This window comes from Pseudopodoces humilis, chromosome 6 (genome assembly GCF_049639895.1).
Source record: "Pseudopodoces humilis isolate 2021_Gansu_Grassland_sample_001 chromosome 6, ASM4963989v1, whole genome shotgun sequence".
NCBI classification, from domain to species: domain Eukaryota; kingdom Metazoa; phylum Chordata; class Aves; order Passeriformes; family Paridae; genus Pseudopodoces; species Pseudopodoces humilis.
Window position 1 is genome coordinate 50,962,841 of NC_142205.1, and position 27,160 is coordinate 50,990,000.

The 27,160-nt window shown below is 40.1% G+C and overlaps 1 protein-coding gene across 9 annotated transcripts in view; it reads right to left on the bottom strand.

Moving 5' to 3' along the window:
- Positions 1-13,053: 13,053 nt before the first annotated feature.
- PDLIM5 (PDZ and LIM domain 5) overlaps positions 13,054-27,160 on the bottom strand; it is a 123,026-nt gene continuing 108,919 nt past the window's right edge. For all 9 annotated transcript variants that reach the window (XM_088056768.1, XM_088056766.1, XM_088056761.1 and 6 more), the window contains 4 exons: positions 22,512-22,692; positions 21,377-21,497; positions 17,099-17,214; positions 13,054-16,466 (listed from right to left, as the gene is read on the bottom strand). In XM_088056768.1, coding sequence (XP_087912894.1) covers positions 16,377-16,466; positions 17,099-17,214; positions 21,377-21,497; positions 22,512-22,692 — 508 coding nt within the window. In that variant the 3' untranslated portion in view covers positions 13,054-16,376. The remainder of the gene's footprint in view (positions 16,467-17,098; positions 17,215-21,376; positions 21,498-22,511; positions 22,693-27,160) is intronic.

Consider the following 27,160-nt stretch of genomic DNA (forward strand, 5'->3'; position numbering starts at 1 on the left):
GAGATTGTTTCTCTGCTTTACATCTTCCTTGTAAAGCTTATCTTTTATCAGAATTTCACGTGCTCTACTAAATGAAAATAACAACCCACAATGAGCTGAACTCTCTGCCACATATAATTGCAATCCATTAGATTTAACCCCTTGAAAAATGACAAGGGACTCTTCTGTCATGTTATTCTGAAGTCAGCAGTCTTTTTAAGGATCAAAAGTACATAAAGCATCTCCCGGAGTCACTCTAACTTAGTTTGGATCCCTTTAGTAACAATTTTATGAAATAAATCACTATCTTGAAATAAAAGGATTTGGGTAACTCTGTGAGGGTGAAGAAGAAATTGATGACTTGCTTGGAAAAATCCAAAGACAAAGGCAACACAGATGAAAATCTTCACTTTGTTATTCGAAACAACCACAAAAGGTTGGGAAGTCAGACTGGGATTACTCCAGCGACCGTGTACACTCCTCTCTTTGTACAGGAATGGTAATTTAATCTATGTACAGTGACTCGCACCGTGACCTCTGGAAGGCGTCACAATAAACTCAGAAAGGATCTATGAAAAACATGTTTGAAAAATTCATATCTAACCACACGACAAAAAGTTTGGCTTCCTGTTTAAAACAGATGGAAGAGATTTCACATAAAGCCCCTGTAGTTTCATTTTCTTGTGTTCAAACCCAAAACAGCTGAGGTCTAAGTGACTTTAAATCACTAAATAGTAATTTTTTCCCTTTACCTAATTTAATTTTTCTCTTGCTGTTGAATTTATGCATCCTTCAGCTGCTAAGCTAATATGTGGCATGTGACCTCCGTGGAGTTTTCCATGAACATTGCTATGTAGGGCTGGAGTCAGGTTAAAACAAGATATACACTCACACAAAATATACATAGCCTCCACACACATGGAGGCGAGAGTAAGCATCTCCCCTATGCTCATTCTAACAGCTTGGGCCAACTGAAACAATATTTTCCTGAAGAGTTTGAAATACTATGAATGGCACAAGCGTAAGATTTCAGATTCAGCCTTTTATGCATCCATTTTTCTCCAGGTATGTTGTTGGAATTGTGTAAGAAATAACAACACAAAGTAACTGACAGGGGAAAAAAGAGATGTAATAAGGATTAGCAGCACAGATAGTTTCTTGTCAGACAAACCAGGAATAAGAATATAGACATCAGTAAGAATTTCATAGATAACATTTGGCAGCTAGCATAAATCGTAGGTGAGATGAGTGAGGTGAATCTAGAATTATTGCAGATTGGCTCTTCTGCTTTAGCAGTAACTGAGGAGCTCATACTGCTGATCCTGCACAGAGTATTATCATTAATACACATAGCTCAGCCTACTAAGCTAATACAGCTCACACTATCCTGTTAATTCATTTGCCAAGCTACTCAGTCATTAACCACTCTTGTGTTTCGTCATTTGTTTAATTTCCACATTTTGTAATATTTTCATTCACACCCAAAATCATAGAAGGCTATTAATGGAATGGAAGGTGGTTTGATATGGCATTTTCAGCAATGTTTCCTGGAAAGTGTGTAAAATTATATATTAATCCAGTTAAGTCCTTGCTTTCCATCAAGGAGAACATTTCTTGCACACAAATGCACAAAATTTCACCTGGAAGTGTGAAATTAAGATTGTAATTCTTTGTCTTCTTGATAGAATCACAGGATAATTCCGTTTGGAAGTCACCTGCTGAAGTGTGGCCACACCAGGTTGCTCAGGGATTCAGAGATTCAGCTGGGACTCGAAAACTTTAAGGAGCAGACTACACAACCTCTCTGAGCAACACAATATCACAGTAAGATATTACAGTGCAATTAGTTTCATGGGCAAATCCATAAGTCACACTTTTTTCAAGATGTGCACCCTTTTACTATATATCCTCAAAAGCAAGAGAATGACAAATAACTGAAGAACATCCCCATTTCATTCTAATTTCATTTTTCACTCATTTAGTTTTTCATTAATTGAACTTTATAAAAATTATCAAGTGTGAGGCTTTTCATACTTGTGATCCAAAATACACATGCTTGAAAAATGAATAGGGCACTTTTAAAAATCCAAGATATTTCTCTCAACAGTTGCATCTGAACTTATCTGAGACCCCTGGGACTGCCTACCCTGGTTCCAGATGTACCTCTATTTGTCCACAGAGTGTTCAATAGCAATAATAAAAGCACCAGCCTGGTGTGTGAGCCCAGCCTGCTGCTGTCCCTGTGTCCTGCTGTGAATGAAAACGATTGCTCAGCTGACATTCCACTATTCTTGAAAACAAAGCTCAGCTAGACCATTTAGTCAACCACGACTGTTCTGATTTTACAAAAAAAAATTATGTATTAACTTCAACTCTTTCTTCTACAAGAACTTTGTCATCTATAGCAGTTTTATTTATTTTATATATATATATATTTTTTTTTTCCTGTGTGCTTGTGGTAGTGTTTTGTTTCTCCCCAGTGATAGTAGAAAAGGACCTGATGAGGGCCATGAAACTTCTGCTGCGTTGCAGAGGAGTTTTTAGGAAAGGTTCTGCTAGTTGGCTATTTTTATTTTCTGGCATCATTAGATGTCTGGAAAAATGCCCTGAAAAATTGAGTCCAGGCACATTGACTTCAGAAATTGTTATATATTAGCCAGAAATTTCCTCTTTCCCCACCCACTTTTAAAATTTTTAACAGTGGAATATATTGAAACATGCAGAGAACTGTAAGACGGCCAGGAGGACTTACATAAAACTCACTTAAATGATCCACTTCTGCAGTGGAATAAATCAGAGGAAATATCAGCTAGGAAAGAGGATATCTAAAGAAAGTGACTGCAAACTGCTAGTGAAAAAAAAAGTGTGATACCCCTTTCAATTCCCATTTTTCTACTCTCAAAGAGCCACAGTTAATTGGATTGCTTTTAGAAAGACTCCCATCAAAGCCATTTTACTCTATAGAAACAAACAAACAAAGAAGTCACCCTTTCCCTTGGACCAGATGTTTGCAGGCTTAGTACTTGAAGGGCAGATTTGTCCTTTGGTGTTGCATTGAAATGCAGTCACTCCAGGTTGGGTAACAAGCATCTCCTGGGAGACGTGAGGAGTGCTGAAATGTGTATGACAAACCTCATTCATCTGCCAGATCACTGCCCCCTGCATTTCACAGCCCAGCATCTTTAGTCTGTGGGGAGGAAGGGAGTGGAGTGCCTCCAAGATGAGGGCAAGGTTGGAAAGTGTGACCAGAACCTGAATGCACTGGCATCTGTTGTGAGCACAGGGAGTTGAAATGATATTTCTAAGAACTCCCGTGACCGTTCATAACCACATATTCCAAGAAAATCCCCAATATAGTCGCTGTCACAAACAAAGACTGCAGGCCGTAAGCAACAGATGAGCTAACCTTCCTGCCTTTTGGGCCATATTTCCTTTGGCCTGGAGCAGGGACAGCCACCCTGGTGCAAGGTGGGGAGGCACTGGTGGGGAAGGGGACGAGTGGGTGGCTCCTGCCCTGCCTTTGAGAACAGGACTGAAGTGTTCATCGCTGGAACGGCAGTCGTAGCCAGGCTGCTCCCACCCACGCTGCTCCCATGGCTCCTAAGGCTGACCAAAGCTGGGGACACCACAGCAATACCTCGGCTTCAGCCACAGCTGCTCTGAGTGGACATGCTCCTTCTTGGCTCATTTTCTGCCCAAGGACAGGCAGAGAGGGAGCCCCAGGAGGTGCCGCACACATCCCAACCACCTCTCTTATTCCAGATTCTCAGTGTTAGCATTTTGGAAGAAAAAGCTCTACACTCTGCTGACAATCCTAGCATCCAGCAAGCAGGGAGTGAAACCATCACTTTTACTGCTTTCCTCAAAGTACCCTCAGAGCCTGAGTTCTGGCTCCACTGGCATTTGACTAATCATATCAAGGTCCTTACCTGTGCTTTGTTTCTATTTTTATTCCCCCATAACATTAGCTTCAGATGTCACTGTTTTGCTTACTTTTTAATTAAAGACTTTGACATTTTTAAGTCACTTTATATTTCCTATCTTGGCAATATCAAAGGAGGACTACACAGATGGGCAAATAATCATATCAAGATCTGAGGCAGCACTTCCCTTCATCTTGGTCCACTTGGGTAAACTCACACCACATACCAGTGTGAACTATTCTTGTAAAGAAGACAAGGGCTGTAAATCCCTGCTGAAACTTATTTAGGAAGGGTAATTTTGGCTATGCATAAGTGCCATATATTAAGTATATAGTACAGGTGAAATTTGCTGGGAAGGGCTCTGACATTTCTAAGTTAGACAGACAGTACCTATTAGAGACACTCCAAATTCTGAGCAAATGTAGGATAATATAATTTTATATGTAATTTATACAGCAATTTTACATGTAGTCTCTTCAGAAAGAAACACCAAACCCTTTTCAATTACACAGTCTCTGGCCTTTACAATTAAATAAATTCCCTTCAGTTATTCCTAGATATTCTGTGGGCAAAGGCACTGTAATATTATCTCATTTCTGAAGAGGTCTTCTTGGACAGTATCTTTAATGAGCTGTGCAAAGATGCAAACATTTTCTGTCTCCTTTCTCCTTTACAAAGCACCTGCATCTGTCTTCCTCGTGCTTTCCCTAGGGGGAAGGGAAGCTAGGAGCACTACAAAACAGCACTGGAAGCTTGAACCACCCCTGAAATGCAAACATGATAAATGTGATGGGGCTGATACTACCTTGGGTGGTCATGAATTAGAAACCACAGCTACAGAACCTGGTTTCGTTGAAGATATCCATATCTTTCCTTGCCTTATTGCAAATATTCTATGCCACAGTTGGGAAGGTATCCCAGCAAGCTCTGGGATATCAGTTTTGTTAGAATAATTTGCCACTGAATTAAGTTTCTCTGTGAACCTTTTATTTCTTACTGTGCTCTAGTGGATTGGGGGGCACCTGAGACTCCCTTGTAAAACTGCAGGCGTCGGGTTTCTAGCACACAGGGTAATTCTCACATGGAGTTTTAAAAGTTAAAGCCAACTCTCCTGCCTGAAGGTGGTCCAATTCCTGACAGGTAAGTGGCTGCTTGGCCACTTGGTCCCATTGGACTCCTTTCCATGGCACTGCCTTTGGCTCCTCCATGGCACTGCAGAAGGAAAACCACGCCTGCCAGCTGGGCAGACTGGTGAACAAAGCCAAGGACATCATGCATGCAAAGACCTCTCCAACTCAAGTGGGGAAACTGACAAAACACAAAGGATTTTAAGATACCCCCTGGAAAAACAGCAGCTGCTTTCTTATAAAAAGTTGCAATGGTTACCAGCAGTTGCAGCCATCTAGGCCAAGCCCTGTGGCAATTGCACAGTTCCTGTCTCTGCTGCTGTGTCTGCAACAGAACCAAACCTAACCAGCTTCAGATGGCCTCTTGTCTCTTCACATCATCTATAAATATCTATTTCCTTCTCTAATTCCAGCATAAAACTCCCTTACCCTTAGCTTGAATCTGCCCAGCTCTGGATCAGTGACATGTTTTAGACTCCATGCAACAAGAACTGAGAGGTCACTGCTGCTGACTAGAAGGTGGCTTTGTTACTCCACAGGGTGTGTGGCACATGGAAGGAGCAGGATAGTACAGTCCCAATGAGTGCAGCTCTTCTGAGCTGTGCTAAATATGTAAATACTAAATATGTAAGTGGTCCAGAACCAAAAATTGTCATTTGCTGGCTCTCAGGCAGCCATAACATTCAGGAGAAGATTCACACTGGAACTAGAATTACATAAGCAATTGTACTGATTCAAGATCACTTATATTTGTTACCATCCTTAAATTCATCCATGCAGTGTAATAATAATGTTATGAATCATTTTGATAAAACCCACCTTCTACACACAATGACAAATGTGAGTAGCATAGAAAATGTGCAGACTGCCTGGATCTGCACACAAGAGAAGAAGCCTGCTCAATTTCAAAACAATAATAATTTTTTAAAGAATGGTTAGGAATATAAACATTGATAAACTTGCCCTACAAATATTATTTTAAAGACACCTATGACAGACTGCTTGAAGTCAAAGCCTAATACAACAGTTATCTTCAAAGGGACTCCTTTACATGTTTAAGAGGAAGCATGTGCTTCAGGGCTTTGCTGGGTTTCAGGCACACTGTCCTTATAACAAGTACAGTGTTACCTGCAGCCTCTGTCTTATTCCAGTGGGCATTTCCCTGTCCAAATCCCTGGCCACAAATCCCAGAGTGCTGTAGTGGAGCTGCTCAGTCTGAAATCAGTGATCAAGAATGAGAGAAGGGCTGCAGGTTGTGCTTTGTGTTTCACATCTTTATGAGGCAGAACATAAGGTTTTCTATTCTTTGCATACATATGCAGAGTATTATCCATATGACAACCGTAACAAAAGAAAGAAAATTAAAAGCAGACTTATTGGAATTAATACAAAATAAACAGTTTGTTTAATACCTCTGGCTAATTTGTCTTATGACAAAAGTGAAGCAAATGCTTCGGTCTGCGCTTGGGGTGGTGGTGGAGATTAGGAAAAAAGCAAAATATTTAGCTTACCTCACCTGAAATCAATCTCCTCTTTGATCTTGCTTTGCATAAATTGCCAGCACCACTTCTTCCCCAGGATCATCAATTCCTTCTCCACTTCTATTTGTTCTTTTCCATGGAGCTGCATGGTACTCAGTTGCTGGCTGGGGTTAAACCATGACAGGCCTTCATTCCTGTAGCTGCGCAGACACAAGCCCTGTAGATTTTACATTACTCAGGACATATATATCACTGACTGTTGTGCTTGGCCTTTGCTGCTAATAAATATTCTCTTGGATTTACTTTTACACCCCAAACCTCTAACAGTTTGAGCTGTGAACCAGACCAAGAACATTGATATAAACACAACAGCATTTGTCCTTGCTGTATGGATTATATTCTATTAGAAGAACATCTGTAAGGCTGAAAAGTAAGACCTTGTTAGGTAGAAGATGATGCCAATTCAGTCCTTTTTGGATACAACCTCTGGTTACTGCATGCTCCACATTCCCACTGCCTGCATGGCATGTTTTGGCTGAGATGTAGATCCTAATTTTTAAGGATCCTGGAACTCAGATGAACAAGCTCCCAGAAAGCTGATGGATCAAAACTAAAGTAAATTTACATTATTTTTGTTGTTATTTATAAGTATCAAACTATGTATAATTAGAGAAAACAGTCTTTATCATGCAGCATGTTGGGCTCACCTAACACAATCACATTACCAAGTTCTTTGGTGAGGAACAGGGAGCACGCTGACAGAGAAATATTTGTTTGTATGGTTCTTGTCCCATTTTCTCTATCATTAAATGCACTTCTTTGAGCTAAGTTATGTCCTTTGCTCCCAAACACTGAAAATGCTTGGTGCATTAAAATGCTCTTCATGTTCATCCCATGTGCTTTTCAGGGCTCCATCTCTATCCTGCCTGCTGGGGCTGGACAGGCTCCAGGTAAAGGAAATTTGGACAAGGAGGGAAAAGCAGAAGCTCCTAGATGCTTCCTCTATCCGTGGTCCAGGACACCAGCCTGGTCGAAGCAGAGTTGCCTGAGACTGCACAAGGTGAGGTGTTTCACTCCTCCAGAATCCCCATCAAGCAGCTGTGGTACCCAGCAGTGCAGAGCCCTTTCAAACCACAGCTGGGGCAGGTGGCCAGGGAAGGGGCAGGGCATCCTTCCAGATAGACAGGAATTCCAAACAAGGCAGCACTGACAAAATGACAAAGGGGAGATCAGATCCTCAAGCAGTTAATAATATCCAGCTGACATAGGGAAGAATATGAAATCTATGCAAATGTACGTAACCCACTGACCCAAAGAAGGAATGGATTTGTTTAGCCATGAGCTACACCAAAAAGCTTCCAGAAATGTGATAGCTTCCAAAGCAGCTGGATGCCCCTTGCACAGGGACATGGTTTAGCTCTGGTACTCAGTGCCTCACTGAACAGCATTTTAAACTGCATTTGGAGAACAGAGGCTCCAACTTTACACATAGCAATACACAAAAAACTTAGTGATTAGGTGAGGTTTTGCAATCCATTTCATCCTCTCCCAAGTTATGGTACTGCACAAGGGCTGCAGAGCTCAATGTACATTCTGCTCTCACAGCCCCACAGAGCTGCTGTGCAAAATTTTCAAGTGGACTTTAGCAGAAGTGGCCATGCCAAGAGCTGGAAGAAGTGCAGAGATGCAAAGCCCTGGGGAAATTTGAGATAGGGCTGCTACCTACAGACAGCACAGAATGGGATGGTGTAATTTGAAGCAGCTACTGGCACTGTAAAGTTAAACAAATTTCATTTCAGCCTCTGAGCAGCCCCAAATTAGCTGATGACAAAAAGGAATTGCTTGTGCTAGTGTACATAATGAAGATAAAAAAAAGCTATTCGACCTCAAAGAAAACAGTTGGCAGAAAAAAAATGCACATAATTTGGTATTAAATATAAATGTAGAATAGAGAGGGAAAATTCCCTTTCCATGAGACTGCAAGGTCTGTGTGCCCCTTAAGCTCCCCTTAGGTGTATCCTCAGCTCCTGCCTGCTGTTTTACCTTGCCATGCCCAAATCATCCTACTTTTTCAGACCATGTGCTCATGAATCTCTGACAAGAAATAACTGACAAAAGAGCTTGACTTGCACAAGCTCTTGCCCTGTTTCTAAACTGTTCCCTACTGTCACCTCCTATCTCCTCCTGGCACTGTGCCCTGACAGTGGAGCTGTCACTGCACCAATTCCTGCAACTGAGTTTTCCCTTCTGCTTTCACAGTGGCTGAAAGCACAATTAAAAATTGCTGTGCAGCACACCTTTTCTCCCCTCCAGGAGTAAGATGGGAACTTACTGTTATGTACACTTCATGTAGAAGACATGAAGGACAGAATAGCAAACACTGTTACTGTTAAAAAAAAAAGAGATTTGAATATGAATTTCTATCCTGGTTGATTTTGCAAACCCCTGCCAGGAAGAAGTTAAGAGTCTTCTCTCAACATGCTCCCTGAAAAATAAGTAAGTCATTACATTAACTTAGACACATATTGATAAGAGTAGGCTCGCACTTGCCCTCAACAGTGATTATCCTTGAATGTATACTAATTTTAAAACCTAACCTATGTATAAGCCTCCAAAGATGTATTTTTGGGTCTCTGGATGTGGGTGAACAAAGGGTCAGAGCCACAAGGGTGCTGCTGGGTGGAGGGAGTGGAGATGAATGGCAGAGAGGCAGCAAGCAGGGGCATTTGTTAGGATGGACTGGTCGGGATTGTAGCTCCCGCCAGTGGCAGGACCTATCCAATGAAGAAGCTGAGGTCTGCATGCAGGTGGCAATCCTCCCATATATTGATTCTCATCTAACTGTTTGCACCCTTTTTGTAGTGAGCCAAGATCACATTACTCCCATCACATTCCAAATTATAACTCCCAGTTTCACGGTAATACATCATGTTGTATAAATAGCAATGCAGTGCTCCCACAAGACACCACAATCCTTGAATGCTAATTACCACTGAGCAGAAAAATACAAAATTCTCCTACTTACAGCCATGCAACTGCCTTTAAGATGAATATGGTACAAGTTAACTTATGCCAAAGCTCTGTGACCTTGTAAAACACTTTTTTTGTGGGGTAGCATATCATAGGCTTCATCAGAGCACATCCAGAAACTACCACCACAGACTTGGAAAAAATGAAAAAGAAGCATCAAAAAATAACATGCAAGATTTAAAGACAAATTTGCAGCCTTATTGTAAGATCATTTAATTTCCACTTATTCACACTGATTTATTTCAGAGAAAGTCCAGTCTATTTTCTTCTCCAGGTAACGCTCATCTGAATCTCCCAGTAATCCTCTACTGATTGTCAGTGTGTAGCAAGTGTGAAAAACAAGTCACATGGTAAATTAACTTCACTGTGGTTGTTCAAAGCCAAGTCTAAGTCCAAGACTGGATCCTAGATAAAAGGAAATCCTGATAAATACAAAGACCAAATCCTTAATTCTGAGCTTGCTCACTTGGACAAATGCAAGCATAAAATTAAAGTAGTTTTAATACCAATCATTTTTAATTTGTAGAGGAATAAGCTGAAATCAGTGAGATTGTATCTGTTTAAGTTATCCATGATTTTGGCCTTATATTGGGTTTCATGTGTTTCCATTTTGTTTGATGCATTTCAAGGGAAATAAAGACTTTATGTGGGATATAATTACCATTTTGGTCTAGTATCTTGAGTTATTTTTCCAGCTGAAACTTCTGGGTGGGAAAACTTGACACTTCGAAAAGCATGCCAAAATTTAGTGCAAGTTTATATTTACCGAAGGAACATTTGACATTTCATTGATGCATCACAAAGAGAAACAAGGGACACACCTGACAAGATTATCTCGTAATGAAGTACTTTTAAACAAACAATGGTACTGCCCAGCAGTAAGAAAAAGCAAAGCAAAGGCAGGAGAATTGAAAAGGAAACAACTCTGATCTGTGGAAAGTGAGAATATTACTCAGAGCACAACGACACAATCCTTAGTCTCACAGTACAGGAGAAAGCTTGTAAAGCATATCCAAAATGCTGGATATTTTTCAATATATAATACAAAAATACTTTTGTATTTCCAGTGCAAATACAAAAGTGCTTTATTACAATTGCACACCCTATCATCTTGAGTATATTTTATAAAATCAGCCATGCATAAATTTTAGTGTGGTGACTTTAAATTTCTTTAGAGATGTTTCTGGTTTTACTCCATCTTATTCTAACCTGCCTTTCTCACACAACTTTCATGAGATCTCTAATGACACAGTGGTTTTCTATGCCCAAACTGCCATACATAAAATAGATTGGGGCTTATCAGAGATTTGTGCTATTTTTCAGTTTCCTCTCTAAGCTAGCCTCAACTTTCCTGGCAAATGATAACGAAAAAGACCATTAAGCAGAGCAATAAAGAGTAATATAAAAGCTCATTATAAGCCCAATTCATAAAATTACAAGCTGTAGTGTGCAGTATGCACAAGTAAAACTGAAACCCAAGTTAAAGCATACCAAATGAGATTATAAATTAGCTGTTGTTTTTTTCTGAGAAAAGCCATTCTTTAATGAGCTTGGAAACACAGCTAAATATTTTCTTTCATAAATTCAAGAAAAAGCCATACCACTTTTGAGACTTCTGCTGGGCAGCTTTTTCTCGTCTCTCTTTTCCTCTTTTAAATTTTAAATACTGCATAGGAACCATTTGCTCTGTGAGGTTCCCATAGTTAGGACCAAACCCTTCTCAGAGGAATTTTGGCACCTTATTAATTAGCTGGTTATGAGAAGGAGCTGCACTCTTTCAGTGACTCCTATTCCGCCCTCAGTAAAGTGTGATACCATAATAAATTTCCATCAAGCAAACTATTTCTGGTAATTCCCCCTAATTAACACCAGACTGCTAATAATAAATTAGGCCTATGTGTTTCTGATATAACCAAGATCTTGTCTGAGCACAAGATATTAACCAATGTCCCAAGAAAGTAAAACTTGAACCTAAATTAAGCCTTTGCTGGTAAAAGGATTTATATGCAATTTTGTGAGAAACCCTTTGAAGATCTCATATAGGGCATTTTGACCAGCAAATATTTTGAGTGACAGAGAGATTTGTTCTGTGCTGAGCAGTGAAAGTGGATTTATTGTGAAAACACACCATTGAGTTTTAAGCCTATAAATCTTACACTGGATTACAGCATCTTAATGAATGAATGACAGATCTCTTTTTTTTGGTCAGTGCATTTTAATGTTACATGACGTTGTGATTGATAGAAACCAAACCTTTGCCATTAAAATGTCAAATGCAGACTTCATGCCTTTAAAAATTTGGCTTCTGGAGCTTAATGTACTGTTTGCAAATAGACTTGCATTTGTCTCACTCATAGCCTAAACACTGAAGGGGAGGGAAGTTTTCTGTAAAGTTGCCTCTAAATTTTATAGAGCTGTGTGCAGCGTTTTCCTTTGCCTGTGTAAATAAAGGTAAAAAACAACAGTGCATTTGCCTGTTTAAGAGATGTTCAGCTAAGGGGATTCTTACCAGACTGGTATTATCCTGAAGGAGTTGGCTGTGTTAGAGCAGACAGTCAAGTGTCCCACAGTGAAAACAGAGACTGCTGCATGCCAATGCTAAGTACGGTATCAGACAATGCTTGCTAGAGCAGGCAGCATTTCCTTGGACAGTGTCAACTGAGGAAAAGGTGTTAAAACCTTCAGACAAACAGTGCAAAGTATTCTAGACATACTCTAGAATGGAGTAAGGACAGCAAATAAACAATAATTGGCCAATGTAATGTTCAACACAGCGTTCAACACTGTATTTATACCTTTCCATCCATTTCGAGGAAAGGTGAAGAATCAGAGATTCTCCAAGGCTGGAAGGGACCTTTACTAGTCCAAGAACTGTATCCAGCCGGGTTTCGTGTATCTCCAAGTAGAGAGACTCCACAATCTCTCTGGGCAACCCATGCCAATGTTTGCCATCCTCACAGTTGTCCTCCCACTATACACCAAGCCTGGCTCTGTTTTCTTGACTCTCCTATCCAGGTGTTTGCACACATTGATGAGATCTCCCCTGAGTCCCCTCTATTCCAGGCTGAGCAGCCCCAGCTCTCTCAGCCTCTCCTTTTATGACAAATCTCCATGCCCCTCACCATCTTCCTGGCTCTTTACTCCAGTACAGCCATGTCTCTGGTACTGGTGGGACCAGCACTGGACTCAGCTCTGCAGACAGGCCTCACCAAGGCCGAGCAGAGAAGGATAACTTCTCCCATCTGCTGGCAATGCTCTGCCTAATGGACCCCAGGAGGCTGGTGGTCTTCCTTGTCTCAGCGAAGTTATCACTGGCTCATGGTCACCTTGGTGTCAACCAGGACTCCCTGGTCCTTCCCTGTAAAACAAAGCTAAAAAAACCCCACAAAACCCTGAAGAATGAGCAGCTCAAATGCTACCTATTCATGTGTACAATCATGGCTTACCTTTACTGGCTAGGATTCAGGGGTAAAGAAAATATCCAACAAGCACAAAATGACTGAAGACAGAGAATTTTAGGTTTTGAGTAGGGTTTATTTGCTTGTTATGTTTTTCAATTATAATTAAATTTGCAAATGTGAACAGCCAAAATTTAATGCCAAAGGTTATTAAACACAAGCAAAGAAATCACCAGGATTTAACAGCTGGTAGTTTAGCACAAAACAATGTTTGCAAAGCAGCTGACATGGCTAGATGATGCAAGTAGCTCTGAAGAAATAGGTACACAATTAACAGACCAACACACACTGAACCACAACTCAACTCCTGCTTTTAAGTTTATGGCATTGTTATATTAAGCATTTATATTTATATGTAATCCTGAATTATTTCATTACAACATACTGAAACTGTCATCATGAATCAATTATTCACTTATAAAGACATTTCACCTTCAAACAGAGTTAAGCCAAATTCTCCCACAGGCAGCTTTGGAAGAAAAACAATGACTGATTGAAAATGCATGCAAAGATTTACAGTAGTTAGGTTACTAATATATCTGTCTTGACTCTGTAACATTCCCTTATAGCATGAATGCTATATGTGTGTTGTGTGAAAAACAGTTGGGAATCTCATGAAATCCCCAAATGATTTTTTGCTATGTTAAGTCTGCATTCAAATACACATATATCCTTATATCTCTCAATGCACATGCATACGCGTGCATGTAGAAAGAAGTATATTTAAACACATACACTCAGACCCCAAAAGACTCTAGAGGCAAAGGCAGGCTTACAAATAAAACAAAAGAATACCAGGATGAAATAGTTCTAAACAACAACAACAAAAAAGGTAATAAATATTCAGTGAGATATATGGCATTATTATAAAGTGCTCTACTAAAATCTCACTTATTAAAATAATGATAAAAATTATGTTCCTTTTAATTGATTTATATAATTTGGTAAAGCCATTAAATATTCATTATCTATCAGTGACTATATGCTTCCTTTAAAATTTTAAACAAATAGATAAAAGCTGAAATTAAAAGGCAAAGCAGCTAAACAAAGCGGTTCTATTGGAGCCTTTCAGGCTTTTGTCCTCAAATTCATTAACAACTGCAAAATTTCAAACCCTAGAGCATATGGATTAAAAAATAAAATTCCAATTAAAATTATGAGGGCAAACAAAATTTAATTGGCTTTTAAGGACAATGACAAACTGAGAAGTTTTTATCCTACGTTAAAACTGCAAGGTTTGAATCGCAGAAATTACAGAACGCCTTTTTCTGTGCATTGCCCTCCCTCTTCCCTCACACATGTGCAATAAAGCTCCACTGAAACCCAGTCTGTAGGTCTCATTTCTCCACATTCCACTTAATTTTAAAAGTAACCTGGCTTATATGTTACTGTATCTTGTCCAGTCTGCTTCCACCCTTCTGATTTTCAGCCAAATTCACAAAAGGGTACATCTACAAGAGTGTAAACATTTTAAACAACTTTATACCGTACCACCAAATTTCTTCTCATTTACCAACATTCATCAAATTTACCAAATTTCTTCTGTACCACTGGGAGTTAAGAAAGAAATGTGGTAATATTGAATAAAAACAACTTCAGGAAATAAAGTGAAACAGCCCCACAATGTGAACCTGTCTCACCAAATTAATAAAAAGCCAAGTATTTTTTCATATTTCAGTACAGCAATTTTGGTTTTATTTCCTCCTCTTTTGTTGATGTTCCTTGTTACAACTGCTTTACTCAACTGTGGCAAATTTTTGTGACTTTTTTATCCACGGTTTTATGGATAAAACCATTTGTTGAATCAGTAAAAAAAATCCACCCCACAACAACAAAACCAGTAAATGGTTATTTTTAATGTCCACTAGAAAGAGCACTAAAGACTAACATTCTTTTCATTATGACAGCCCATTTGAATCAAACAGCAAGTAAATTCAGTTTCCTTCAGGAATCTGCTCTGGTCCCGAGAGCCCCCTTCTCTGTTGCGCAATTCTGCTGAAGCAAATTCACCCTGTGCAGAGGAGCACCACCTCCTCCCTGGCTGCCTGCAATTGCTCCAATTAAACCAGTTAAGCCCTAATTTGAGGCTAAGGGGGACTGAGCTGGTCTTGTGCTGCCTTCTCTGTGTGGATGCAAAATTTTTATCAAGCCACAGAATGGCTGACCTGGCTCATGGCAAATGCGTAATGACAGCATTGTCTCTCTGCTCCCTTGCAAGTTCTGAGAGGTACTGAGCTGCTTAAATCAGTGGAATATAATTTTTCAATGCATTCCCTACATTTGGAAGAAAAGAGAAACATAAAACCTAAACTAATAAAAATCGTAACAGCTGAGCAAGAAAGTTTAAGTTTTCAGTATGCTACCTGGCACACCACCAGTATACATATTCATGAGCTACGTGGTAAAGAATGTACTGAGAAAAAACCAATGTCCTCAGCTGCACTTCAGCAGCTTCCCTCATTCAACACCAGGATCTCATATTCTGGACACAAAACACTGTTACCTGCAGATTCAGCACAATTTCCCCTTTCCAAGGCACTTAAAACTACCTAAAACCTGAACTGCAAACAGAAGAGTGGAAATCCCTGTTCCTTTAAGATGTGATCTGACATTTTCATCCTATCAAACATACCCCCAGCAGCAGAGGGTTTTGGCTAGTGTTCTGGTAGGTACATGAGTTACAGAAAAGTATCCCATTTACATTTTCTGTTAAGTGGCATCTTCTAAATATTCTTTTTCACCAGCATAGCCACTTTAAATGCTTTGGAAAAACCTCTATCCCTTGGGGCAAACCCACGGGAAATTTAAGTGCAAAGGCACAGGTACATGTAGTTGTGTAGGAGGCTGTCTATATTTGAATATCAGGTTAAAGAAAAATAAGTTTTGGAACCATATATTTTATGTAATCTTATCTTCAAGTTCCTTTTAATGGAGTTTAGCTGCAATACTTTTGGACATACTTTAAAAACATCACCAAAATAATGTGATCTGGATTGCTGAATCCAATCTCCTTTTATTTGTTGAATAGCAGCAAGACTGAGACTTCTAATATCAGGTATTTACTTTTATAGATACTTCACTTCTTATAATGAAACAGATATAAATGTGGTCATAAAATCATGTAAAACAGTAATGTGCGTAGCATAGAGATAAAGACACTCTAATTGTTTGTCTTGGGTGCAATTCCTGATACCTTTCTTTTTATGAAGCAAAATTGTAAATGATAAACACTCTGAAAAATTAGTGTACAATCCCTTCTTCAAGTTTCCACATCTCTCTTCCATTTTAGAAAAATTGTATATAAATAATTTTAACCAATTATTGGACATTTTAACCTTTCTGCTCAGTACATTTGTTACACAAGATGAGCTCCAAGTATCAGATGTTGATAGAGTGGGCGTGTTTCTTGCACAGTGGCTTGTCCTTCTTGGAGAAGAAAGTCTGGCCCTCCAAGCTGTCACTACAAACCTGAAATGGGATAAAAAGAGAAAAGAACACCCAATTCAGATGGATGAATTGCACCATAACTATTCAGAATGCCTGGTCATGGTACTGTTTTATGCATAGATATATTCAAAGATTAAGAATTACCTTTTTTTAAGGGATCCTTTTTATGTAATACCAGTGGTTGGTGTAAGCATAACCTTTACTAAGACAACAGGGATTTAACTGGGAGCAGAGTTAGATTCAGAATTTAAGGACAAAAACCCCAGTCATTAAGATTGGGGCTTCTCTTTTTGTTGCTTTTTTTTTTTCTCATATAATATACTTTGTATACATTGTACCTTGGCTACAGTGTCCTTATGTCAAGAGCACTCTTGCTACTTTGGAAACACAGCCCAGTCCCTTACTGCCTTCAACACTAACTCCGAGAAAGTAAACATCAAGGGTTAAATGCTGGGACACAGGGCTGCAATCCAGAACACCTTCACTCCCACGCGAGCCAAAGGCTTACAATAGCAACACACCTTCCAAACAACTGGGAAAGCGCTTTTTGTTTGGGCTCAGGGGATTGAGAGAGGTTAGAGCTGCTAACTCCCACATGGGTCAGGTTAGCACTGCTGCCAAGGTTTGTTTAAAGGCAGACCAGCTTTACTTACAGAGCATACAAAGCAGGTGTCATGCCAAGTGTGGCCCAGGGCTTCAAGAAACCTGTCTCCAGCTTCAATGGGGAATTCACAGCCGTGGCACATCGTACCAAAGAGGGCGTAGTAATCTGTAAAGAGATACAAACAGCTTTTAAAGCGTATGCAGAAAAACAGGACTGACCCTTTGAGAGCTTTGCTCTTTCATTGGCAATAGGTTTGGACTTGCTGATGTTTGTTAGACTGAGTATACTGAATAAAGAGCTCCTAGATCGAAAGCCTGGGATGTTGACTTCTTGCTAATTCAGTTCTTTTCCTCATCCTTTCAAGTGGGCAATGCTTCCATCTTCCTGGTGTTTAATTTCCTTAAGATCAACAGTGTGCTGGAGTGGGGGAAATGCACTCCTTGAGAGCACTCACATGAACTCTACATGTTCCTTACGTTCTCTCCAACTCTGCTTTGAAAGCACACCCCAGCTGTTCACACTACAGACCTTCTCAGAGTAATGAACTCTGACCTACATTCTGGCAGCATTTTTGCCCCAGATTGCACTACTCAAAACCATGTAATCATTAGGCTTCTGTCCTAATTGGAGTCTAGAAATTTGCATCAAGTCAGTGATTTCTAATCACTAAAATACATCACATGTTTTTTTAGAGAAAACAACAAAACAAAACTCCCAAACAAACAAACCCTTCCCCTTCATTACTGTGAAGAACAAGAAGCTTCTCCAGCAATCTCATGAAGCAGGGACTAAAATAAATGGTACTGAACCATTCATATTCCCCAGCCCAAGTTGTCCAGTCTTTTTCACTTATTTCAACTTTCAAACATCCCATTCTAGGAAGCAAATGTTTCACTCCTACGGAGACAGCAGTAGCATTAGTGCTATAACATGAGAGAAATTGGCACCAGCACACTACCATGGCAAACATGTCATGCAATATTATGTCTTCATAAAATGAACTACAGTCAAAGTGACAGCCATAATGAAGCTTTGGACTCCATCTACCAGTAACAGAGTGTTACTACCATAGTAACACTGTCTCTGACAGGGAAATTAGATGCCAGAGGTTGTTTCCAAAGGAGAATTATAAGGGGTGGGAAGCGGATAGACTACACGGATCTGCTGAAGCTCTAATGCTTACTGCAGCAGAGCCCACAGAGGATCATCAGATGTGTCAAGCCCAAGAGAAAAGTCCTGGTTTTGTTCACTAAGACAGTGTTTTGTGTGATGACCTCCCTGAAAATGAGAGATCTGAACAGGATGGGGAACACAACTGCTCTGGAGTAGCAAAGCCCTTGATGAAGGCCAGTGGAAGAAACTGCTTCACCAATCACCTCCACTAATCCATGCTACTGGAATGAAATTGTAAGTGTTTAAGTAGAAAGACAATAAAAATACCAAATGGTAGAACAATGTGCAAAACCCCTGAAGGCCATGGTCTCATGACTGTACTCTTTCAGCTCTTTGCATTTGTGGTCATACAAAATCTTACTGATATTTTCCTGGTGCCAGCAGTTAAAACCTTTTGTAAGTTGGCCTGTCGTTGTGTTGATAAGTTCATTGGCTTTTCTTCTGAAGAAAGGGCAGCAGATAAGGCAGAATGAAGGGCATCAGCTTTCTTTTGCATGCTTGAATTGTGATAGCACAGAAGCCTTCCAAGGCAGATTTCTTATATATTCAAATATCAGTATTTCCTGCACACAGCATTTTTAAAACAAGGCTACTAACTCTGCACTTAGAAAAAGTTCAAAGTTGTAGATATCCAGACTTTTATTTTAATTTTAGCCTCAATATCTACACCCAGAACATTCTGCAGATTAATCCTCCTTCAATACTAATAGCTGATGCTGTTATAATTTCAAATACAGATTTAAAATTAGAACTCTACTTTGCACTAGGAAGAAGGAAAGTTGGCAATGACATTTACTACTTATTTATTTAAAATTAGTCATAGGCTCATAACTCCAGCTGGACTGAAAGTCTTTGAAAAATTAATATAACTCAAATTAACATCTAGTCAGTGAGCCAGAGCCATTACAAAGTATCACTGCCAATAACACCTCACAGATTGTGTCTGCATTAACTTGCACTAGCAACTTTCTATCTCAGAAATAAGCTTAGCAAGAAGTGTAACATACTTGACATCTTGCCACAGTTTTTCCCCACGCTCACAGTATAGAAAAAGGCATATTTTACACAAGAGTTGTAGCAGTAGCGCAAATCAATGCACTGCACGACATGTGGGTCATTTGGTGTCAGGAACAAGAATTCAACCTTAACAGAACAAACCCTGTCATGAGCTTTCCACCCAAAGGGGAGTTATTGATTCCTCCAGTACTATTTTTGAATCATCAAATGGTTCCAGGATTAGGGGCTTCACATTGCTTCAGGATGAAATTTCACCGTACTGTCACACTGGAGGATGCTGCTCATATACCCGTTTCCTCTGCTGCTCCACAAATTCAATAGGAGCAACACCCTACCCACCCTACATTTGTCACCAAGTTAGCAATAACCTACTGTCCTTTTGTATCTGCCAACATCTCATTAAAGCAGCTCTGACAAGAGAAATTTTGGATAAATTTGGATAAATTGGCCTACTTCCCTCATGCTTACAGTACCTAGCACTCTCCCTGGCACCCACTGCGAACAACTCTGGGACCAGCTCCGAAGGAAATCTTAGCTTCAAAGAGGTCATTAGAATTTCATGCTCAATCCTTTCTGGTCAATCCATTTCTACAGCTAGCGAAACTGCAATGTTCCTAAGAGTAGAAGGAAAACTATAACAAGGGTCCAACTGACAGTTCCAATCCAGCATGCATCTGTGAAAACAGATAATTTTGATACAATTTTGTCTCTTTTCCATTTTGTGGGAATTGCTTTACAAATTGTTTATTTCTTTCCTAGCTCAGAGGGGTAGATGGAAAGTTTTAAGCAAATTAGAAAACCAGCTTAAATAAAAACTGTTCATATTAATAATAACAGGTTAACAAGAGGCTCAACATGGCCTGGCAATGTGCACTCACAGCCTAGAAAGCCAACTGGATCCTGGGCTACACCACAAGAGAAGTGGCCAGCAGGCAAGGGAAGGATTCTAAACCATCTCCTCTACTCTCCTAAGACCCCACTGGAAGTCCTGCATCCAGCCATGGGGCTCTTAAGACAGGATGGATGTGAACCTGCTGGAGCGAGTCCAGAGAAGGTCACAGAGATGCTCAAAGGAATGGAGCACCTCTCCTTTGAGGGAAGGCTGAGAGAATTGCAGTTGTTCAGTCTGGAGAAAAGAAGGCTCCAGGCAGACCTTACAGCACCTTCCAGTACCTGGGGGAGGGCCTAGAGGAAGGCTGGAGAGGGATTTTTTACAAGGACATGTAATGACAGGACAAAGGGGAATGGCTTCTAACTGAGACTACATTTATATTGGATAACAGGAAGACATTTTTTTACTGTGAGAGTGGTGAGGTACTGGAACAGGTTTCCCAGAGCAACTGTGGATTCCCCATTCCTGGAGATGTTCAAGGCCAGCTGGATGGGGCTTTGAGCAACATGGTCTAGTGGGAGGCGTCCCTCCCCAGGGCAGAAGGGTTGGAACCAGATGATCTTTAAGGTCCCTTCCAACCCAAACTATTTTATGATTTTATAAAAGATGTTATGATTAGCTAAATTGGAAATGCTAAAAACCAAACCAGAAATGCTCTGGACTTCTAGGCCACATTGTTCATGTAATATTGCTTATCAGGCTTTCAAATGCTGTAATTGTATCACTGTGTTTCTACCCTGACAGTTTTTTCATCCTTGATCCTGCAAAAAGCTACCTGGACAAGACTGCTTACTCTTGGAAACCCCTCAGGCTGTAAATAAGGCTATTCACAGAAAAACACATTACGCCACTGGCATTTGTTTGCGCTTGGTAAATAAACAGATTTACATAAACTTCAGATTATTTTAAACCCAACCAGAAAGTCACCCTAAAACTAACACTTTGATGTATCACTGATACTCCAGCTGAGGACTTAACAGGAATAGGTAATACCAGCGACAAGAAGCCTGCTGCTGCTGAAGCTGATGAAGAAATCCTCACCAACTCCTCCTGCTGCAAACTTAAAAGTGTCTACAGCAGCAGTCGTTGCTTTGAATTGACATCTCAAAGTTTCATGAAATTGCTGGGGCACTTCTAACATGCAGCTTGAGAAATTGGAATTATTTCTCCCCCCCCAAACTTACTGAGCTCTGCTTTCCTGCACAGCTGCAATAAACTTTAAACTTCAGTTGTGTTGCTTCTTACCTGTCTCACAGTAGGGATCACCATCTTCTAAGTGAAAGACATTATTGCGGATGGGGTTATGACAGGCCACACACACGAAGCAGGAAACGTGCCAAGTTTGTTTCAAAGCATTTATTACTTCCTGTGGGGATTAGAAAAAGTGTTAGGAACACATTATTTCGAAGTGGTGACTAGATTGTGGTAGCCATGCCTCTACACTTGATTCATTTCAAGAATACTTCATTTCCTGCTGCTATTTTGAAAATGGGTTGTGCACACAAGTTCTGCGATGTTAAACATAATGAGGTGCTTTATTTATGGTACATCTTATTTTTCATGAGCAATCCTTTGGGGTTTTTGGAAGGTTTGACAGAGAGTTGGACAAATTTTAACAACTCATTTGTCCAAATTCTTAATTTCAATCAGGATCTCATCCATAACGGTCCCCTGAAATAAGAAAAGCAGCATCTCTGCCTTCTCCTGAAGTTGGTGAAGGGTTAATCAGAAGACATCATACAGAAAATTATGACTGCTCTGTGCTGTTTTGGAAGATACTATAGTGCCAAATACAACTTGAGAATTGTGCTGCCAGAGCCCTGCATGACCCCAGTTACACAAGAATGCAGACACATTGCTGTCTGCAGTAAAACAGCAGCCGATCAGCTGGCAGGATCAAATGAGCCATATCAGTGCCCAGTAGGATAATGCATCTTTCCATCTACATTAACACTGGGAATATTTCAGAACTTCATATCTAGCAAGCAGTGTGTTCTTAATGCTCTGCTCACCTAAGGAGGATCTTTTTATTTCCCTCCCTCACTTCCCCTTCCCATTCTGTAAAAAGCTGCCAATTAAAAGCGTTTTGCTCAGGAAAATTTGGTAATTGCAACAGCTACAGAACACCTTCATGGAAACAGGAGCTGAGCTTAGAAGAGCCAAGGAGACTATAGCACCTTTCCTCAAAGAGATTGGAAAGGTTCAACATTAGAACATCCAAAGGCATATTTTGTATGTAATGAGAGCAGAAAAGGTCTGTCAGGAGTATATCTGAAAGAATGCAGGCTAGGCCAGGTAAAATGGAATTTCATTGCAGAGAAGCACTGAACACTGTGATCACTGCTCCCACCAAAAAACAGGCCACTTGCTGGTCACCTACCCCAAGGATCTTCCTCTGGCACTTTGAACACTCAGGGGCAAAGAACTTCTCATAGCAGACCTCACAATACAGCATCCCTTTCTCTTCCACAAATCCAATGTATGCCATGGAGGTTTTGCAGTGGGCACAATTAAACTCCTCTGGATGCCATGACTTTCCCAAAGCCACCAAGAAGGGTCCTCTGATTAGAAAGAAAAGATATTGTCAGCAAATGCACCTGGGCTGGCACCTACAAAATCTGTTAACAGACTTATCTGCAATAGTTCTGTGCCATTACTACACTCCTCACACACATATACTGCTCCATCCCTCTTTCCTCCTACAGGCTCTAAGAAAGCTCCAAGTGTTGACTGTATTCATCACCGTTGAACTCTCTCCTAGAAATGCCCACCCACAATAAACACTAATTCTTTTCACTTGACTGCATTTCAGAAATTTTATTTAGAACTACATTAAATACAGTGCTGAAGTGTCTGCTAGGGAAGTGAAGAAGGATGTTTCCCATGTTCCCAATTCCATCTCTTGCAAAGAGATATTTGACTCAGTGATATAATCAACTCTCCTATAGTCTGCATTCATATTGAGACTAAAAATACAAATAGACTTGACCCCACTAGGAGCAGATAACATCAGTTTCTTCTGAGACAAAAATTCCATCAACTGTTCCTATCCAAAAAGTTTCTTACAAGATAATCTATGCTAGTTATAGGAAGATTTTTTTGTATTAAAATAGGTCCATTTTTTCCCAAACACACAGCTTCCTTCCTATCATTTGCAAATGCAAAATAGCTATACTTTTAATAGCATTTGTCTGGTTAATGCAATACAGCTAATAGAAAATAAATTTATCCATTTTTCGGTCAATAAAAAATTCTCAGTTTGTAACTCATGAATCCTAGGTATATATTATTGTCTCTGTATTAATTTGAAAGTATATTCAGCATGTTAATCTCTTTAGTAAGCATTTTTTCATTCAAAAAGTGCCTCCGAGGTCCCACCAACACTCAACCTTCCAGAATTTAGGTTTCAGATGAACTTTGTGGTTCATATTCATCTCCCTCACCAAATTCCCTGGTTTTCCATCACCTACAAAGATGTAATTCTTTCAAGTAATGCTTCATTTTTTATTTTATTTTTCTGATCTAATACTGCACTGAAAAAAAACCCTGAAAGGTACTAGTATGACCACCTGTTGCTGAACATTATTTTGGGAATCAAGTAATCTACAAGAACACTTTTTGTGTAAGATTTTTATAAGAACAAAGCAACAACAATAAAGAAAAAAACACAAAGAAACAAGAAAAAAAACCAAACAACTCCCCCACCCCCCAAAATCCACCTTGACATTTGATTATGTTGACTCTAAAATGGAAATATAAGTGGGCTGAGGAGAGAGAGCAACTTCATCAAGGATAGAATGTAAAGACTTATTTCTCTTCTACATTTTCACTGGTGACACTATGTATTTTCAGCAGGATAAGAAGTCAAAGACAAAGGACTCAAACAGATTTAGGATAACCCAAAGACCTCATAAAATGATGAACATATTTAACCCAGGCCAGTTTCTTCTATTCACCCCTGTTTATTGGAGGGAATGCAGTGAAAAAGGGCTCCTGAAGAGAAACTTGCAGTTCTTTAAGGAGGGAGTTGGGGCTGAGCGCGGCTCTCCAGCCCTGCTCCCAGTGGATGCCTGAGCAGTGCAAACACTGACCTAACTCGATACCCTCCCACTGTCTACAAGCACCTTTTTACATCAATGCCCTCTCAGTTATGTACTGATCAAACAATACAAGCCCTTATGTACAACAAAGTGCCCTTACAGCGCCGTGTCAGCACAGGCTAATTTAACAGATTCATTAACACGGGGTTGACACTAAAGACGCTCTCCCGGCTCCAGGTAGGATTGAGTTTCTGGCCATCTGCACTGAAACGACAGGCTCAGCTCTGCAATGGGAAGCAGGCATGCTAGCAACAGGAGGAGAAGGAATTTTTACATCTGCTGCATTTAGCTCTCCAGAGTTTACAGCCCTGCTGGCATGCTGAGGTCAGCCATTCAGGACAGTGCGCAGGAACGCAGACGGACGGGGAGTGCACCTACGGAGTTCCTCTCCCAAAGCCCCCAGACAGCTGGGGCTGTGCCCTGCACAATGTCTACGAGGTGTTCCATTAGTGCACTGGCTCCCTGTGCACACATGTCCAGAAGAACACTGTCTAAATACAATTTTACTTTCAATCAGGCCGCAGTTTAAACATGTCAAGCTGATACTGTGGCTTAATGATACCTGCAACTTAAAAGCTGCCCCAAAGCACATGGAAGGAAAAAAACCAACCAAAAACCTGCCATGTAAAATACACTAAAACATGATATTCAGAACTTGGAGGAGTTCCCGGTCTCTGCATAATTTTGCCATCAAAATGATAGCTTCCAGTAATGAAAGGTATTTATTTCCTCTATTAATTTGAAAAGGACTTTAAAGTCCCAATTTGAGTAAGGGGGCAGGGTGCCCACACTCACGCAATGTGACAGAAATAGTTAGGGGGATGCAATGCTAGAAAGATGGCTGTAGATGCCTTCATTCTTCATTTCTTCCCCATTTAAAAACAAAACCAATAACAATCCCACATGCCTCTGTCAACTAGAACATATTTATAAAAGTAGTGCTAAAAACCCATGTTCCTACTGTCCAAATGAGATATGGGATGACCCAATTGGCAACAGCTGGCTATGAATGTGCCTCTACCCCAGGCTACTTTGACATGCTGAGCATTTCTGAACAAATTTCTGGCATCACCACCTAGACCACATGAATGGAACTCGGAGATGAAAATGAACTAGTCATTTATTTATTTTTTGGAGACCCTGATTGATTTATGAGAGTATTTGCAGAATTTAATGCTCCAAAGGATCACCAAGTACATGATCTTAGTGGTCACCTCAAACATCTGGTTTCTGTGTGTAGCAATGATAGTGGGGCAAACTGAAAGGAGAAGTGAGCAATATACAGGAAATGTAAGTGCAATTTCAATGACTTAACTCTCGTAACTGAGTATAACTTCATTGGTACGATCACGATGTATTATATTAGTACGCCAGTAATTTAGTTTCTCAGATGGCTTGCATTGTGATAGCAAGCCAGAACTGAAATTTGGTGGTAGAGAGAGAGATCAAAAAGGATTTCCACATCTGCTAGGAAGGTCAATCGCTTCACAGTTAATTATACAGCAATTCTACATTCTTGGAAGTTACTTCTCCTCCCCTGAAAATGCCACAGTATACAATTTGTGTATAGGAGCGCTGAAGGGAAGCACCATTTTTCCCTTTTGGCTTTAAAAACAATTAAGCTTTATGAAAAGGTGACAAAGCCAGATCATCATTCACAGCAGACATGCTAAAGAGTATGTTCTCAATGGCGATCCAGAGAAAACATATTTGGACTTCAAAGGAAGAGCCAACTCTGCACTGCAGAACTTGGTAAGGCTGTCTGGGAACCAGAAGTCTTCATCAGGAAATGCCAGAAGTCTGCCAGACCGTCACAGCAAGTAGATCAAGAGAAACTTAGTTTGCCTCCAGCTCTGATTCTTTTAGACATGGAAAGAAAAGCTTACTTAATGAAGCTTTGGAAAAAAACTGGAACCTTCAGACAATCACTGTGTGAATAATTGAAGATATATTAAAAAGTTATAAGGTGTCTCTAAGAAAGGTTTTGGCTCATCCAGCCATGTTATTCTATGCCTGAGTGTAAAGTAACCTCCAGAATGCATTTTGGCTTCAAAACAGATGTACTATGCAATGCCATTTGATCCTCCTCCTATCTTTTCATAGGTAAAGCTACCACTGAGGGCATGAAGTGTAATTATGCTAAAACTTGAATTCAAAATGCCATTGCAGTCTTACAAATCCGCTGTTTGTCGTGAACATGAGGCATATTTGGCATTGATTAACGCACATCAACTCATCTCCGAACACCTGCTTTTAATAATTGAGCAGGCATTTAACATATGAAGAAATATAAGGATTTAAACACCACCAGCAAATTACAAAGAAGTCAGATGTGGGTACCAATTACTATTAATGAAAAGGTGTCACTTACAAGAGGTGACAGTGGATTAAATACAGTCAAGTGGGGCTCTGCAGTTTGTCCTCACATATCCACTAAGGAGTAAATGTTGCTCCATGGACCAATACACTGCCCTGCCTGGAGGGCAGCAGCTCATCTCTTTTTCAATTTTGATCAGACTGGGCGAGTGAGGAGTAGCAGGAAGTGATTCAAGGACCAAGAGGAGAGGGGAACTGCTCTGAGGACTGAGACCCCACAGCACTGAGCACCAGCACACCCTGATAAACCACAACTGCTGTAAAAAGAAATTAAGTCTTTTGTATGAAAGATGCAGCATATAGTTCACCTTGTGTTTGGTTTAAAACTAAAATAACAGTACAAAAAAGGAAGTGAATGGTTTCTCGCATATTATTTACTAGACACAAATCCAAATCCCAGAGTACTAAAAGGACAGAGTTTTAAAGGCAGACAGAATTATTATATAGGCCAAACTGTTCAAGGAATCAGATTAATCTCATCCCAAAAATAAGTACGCCTTTTCTGATATTAATCTTTGATTTTGCAATGAAGAAAAAAACAACTGGATTAAGA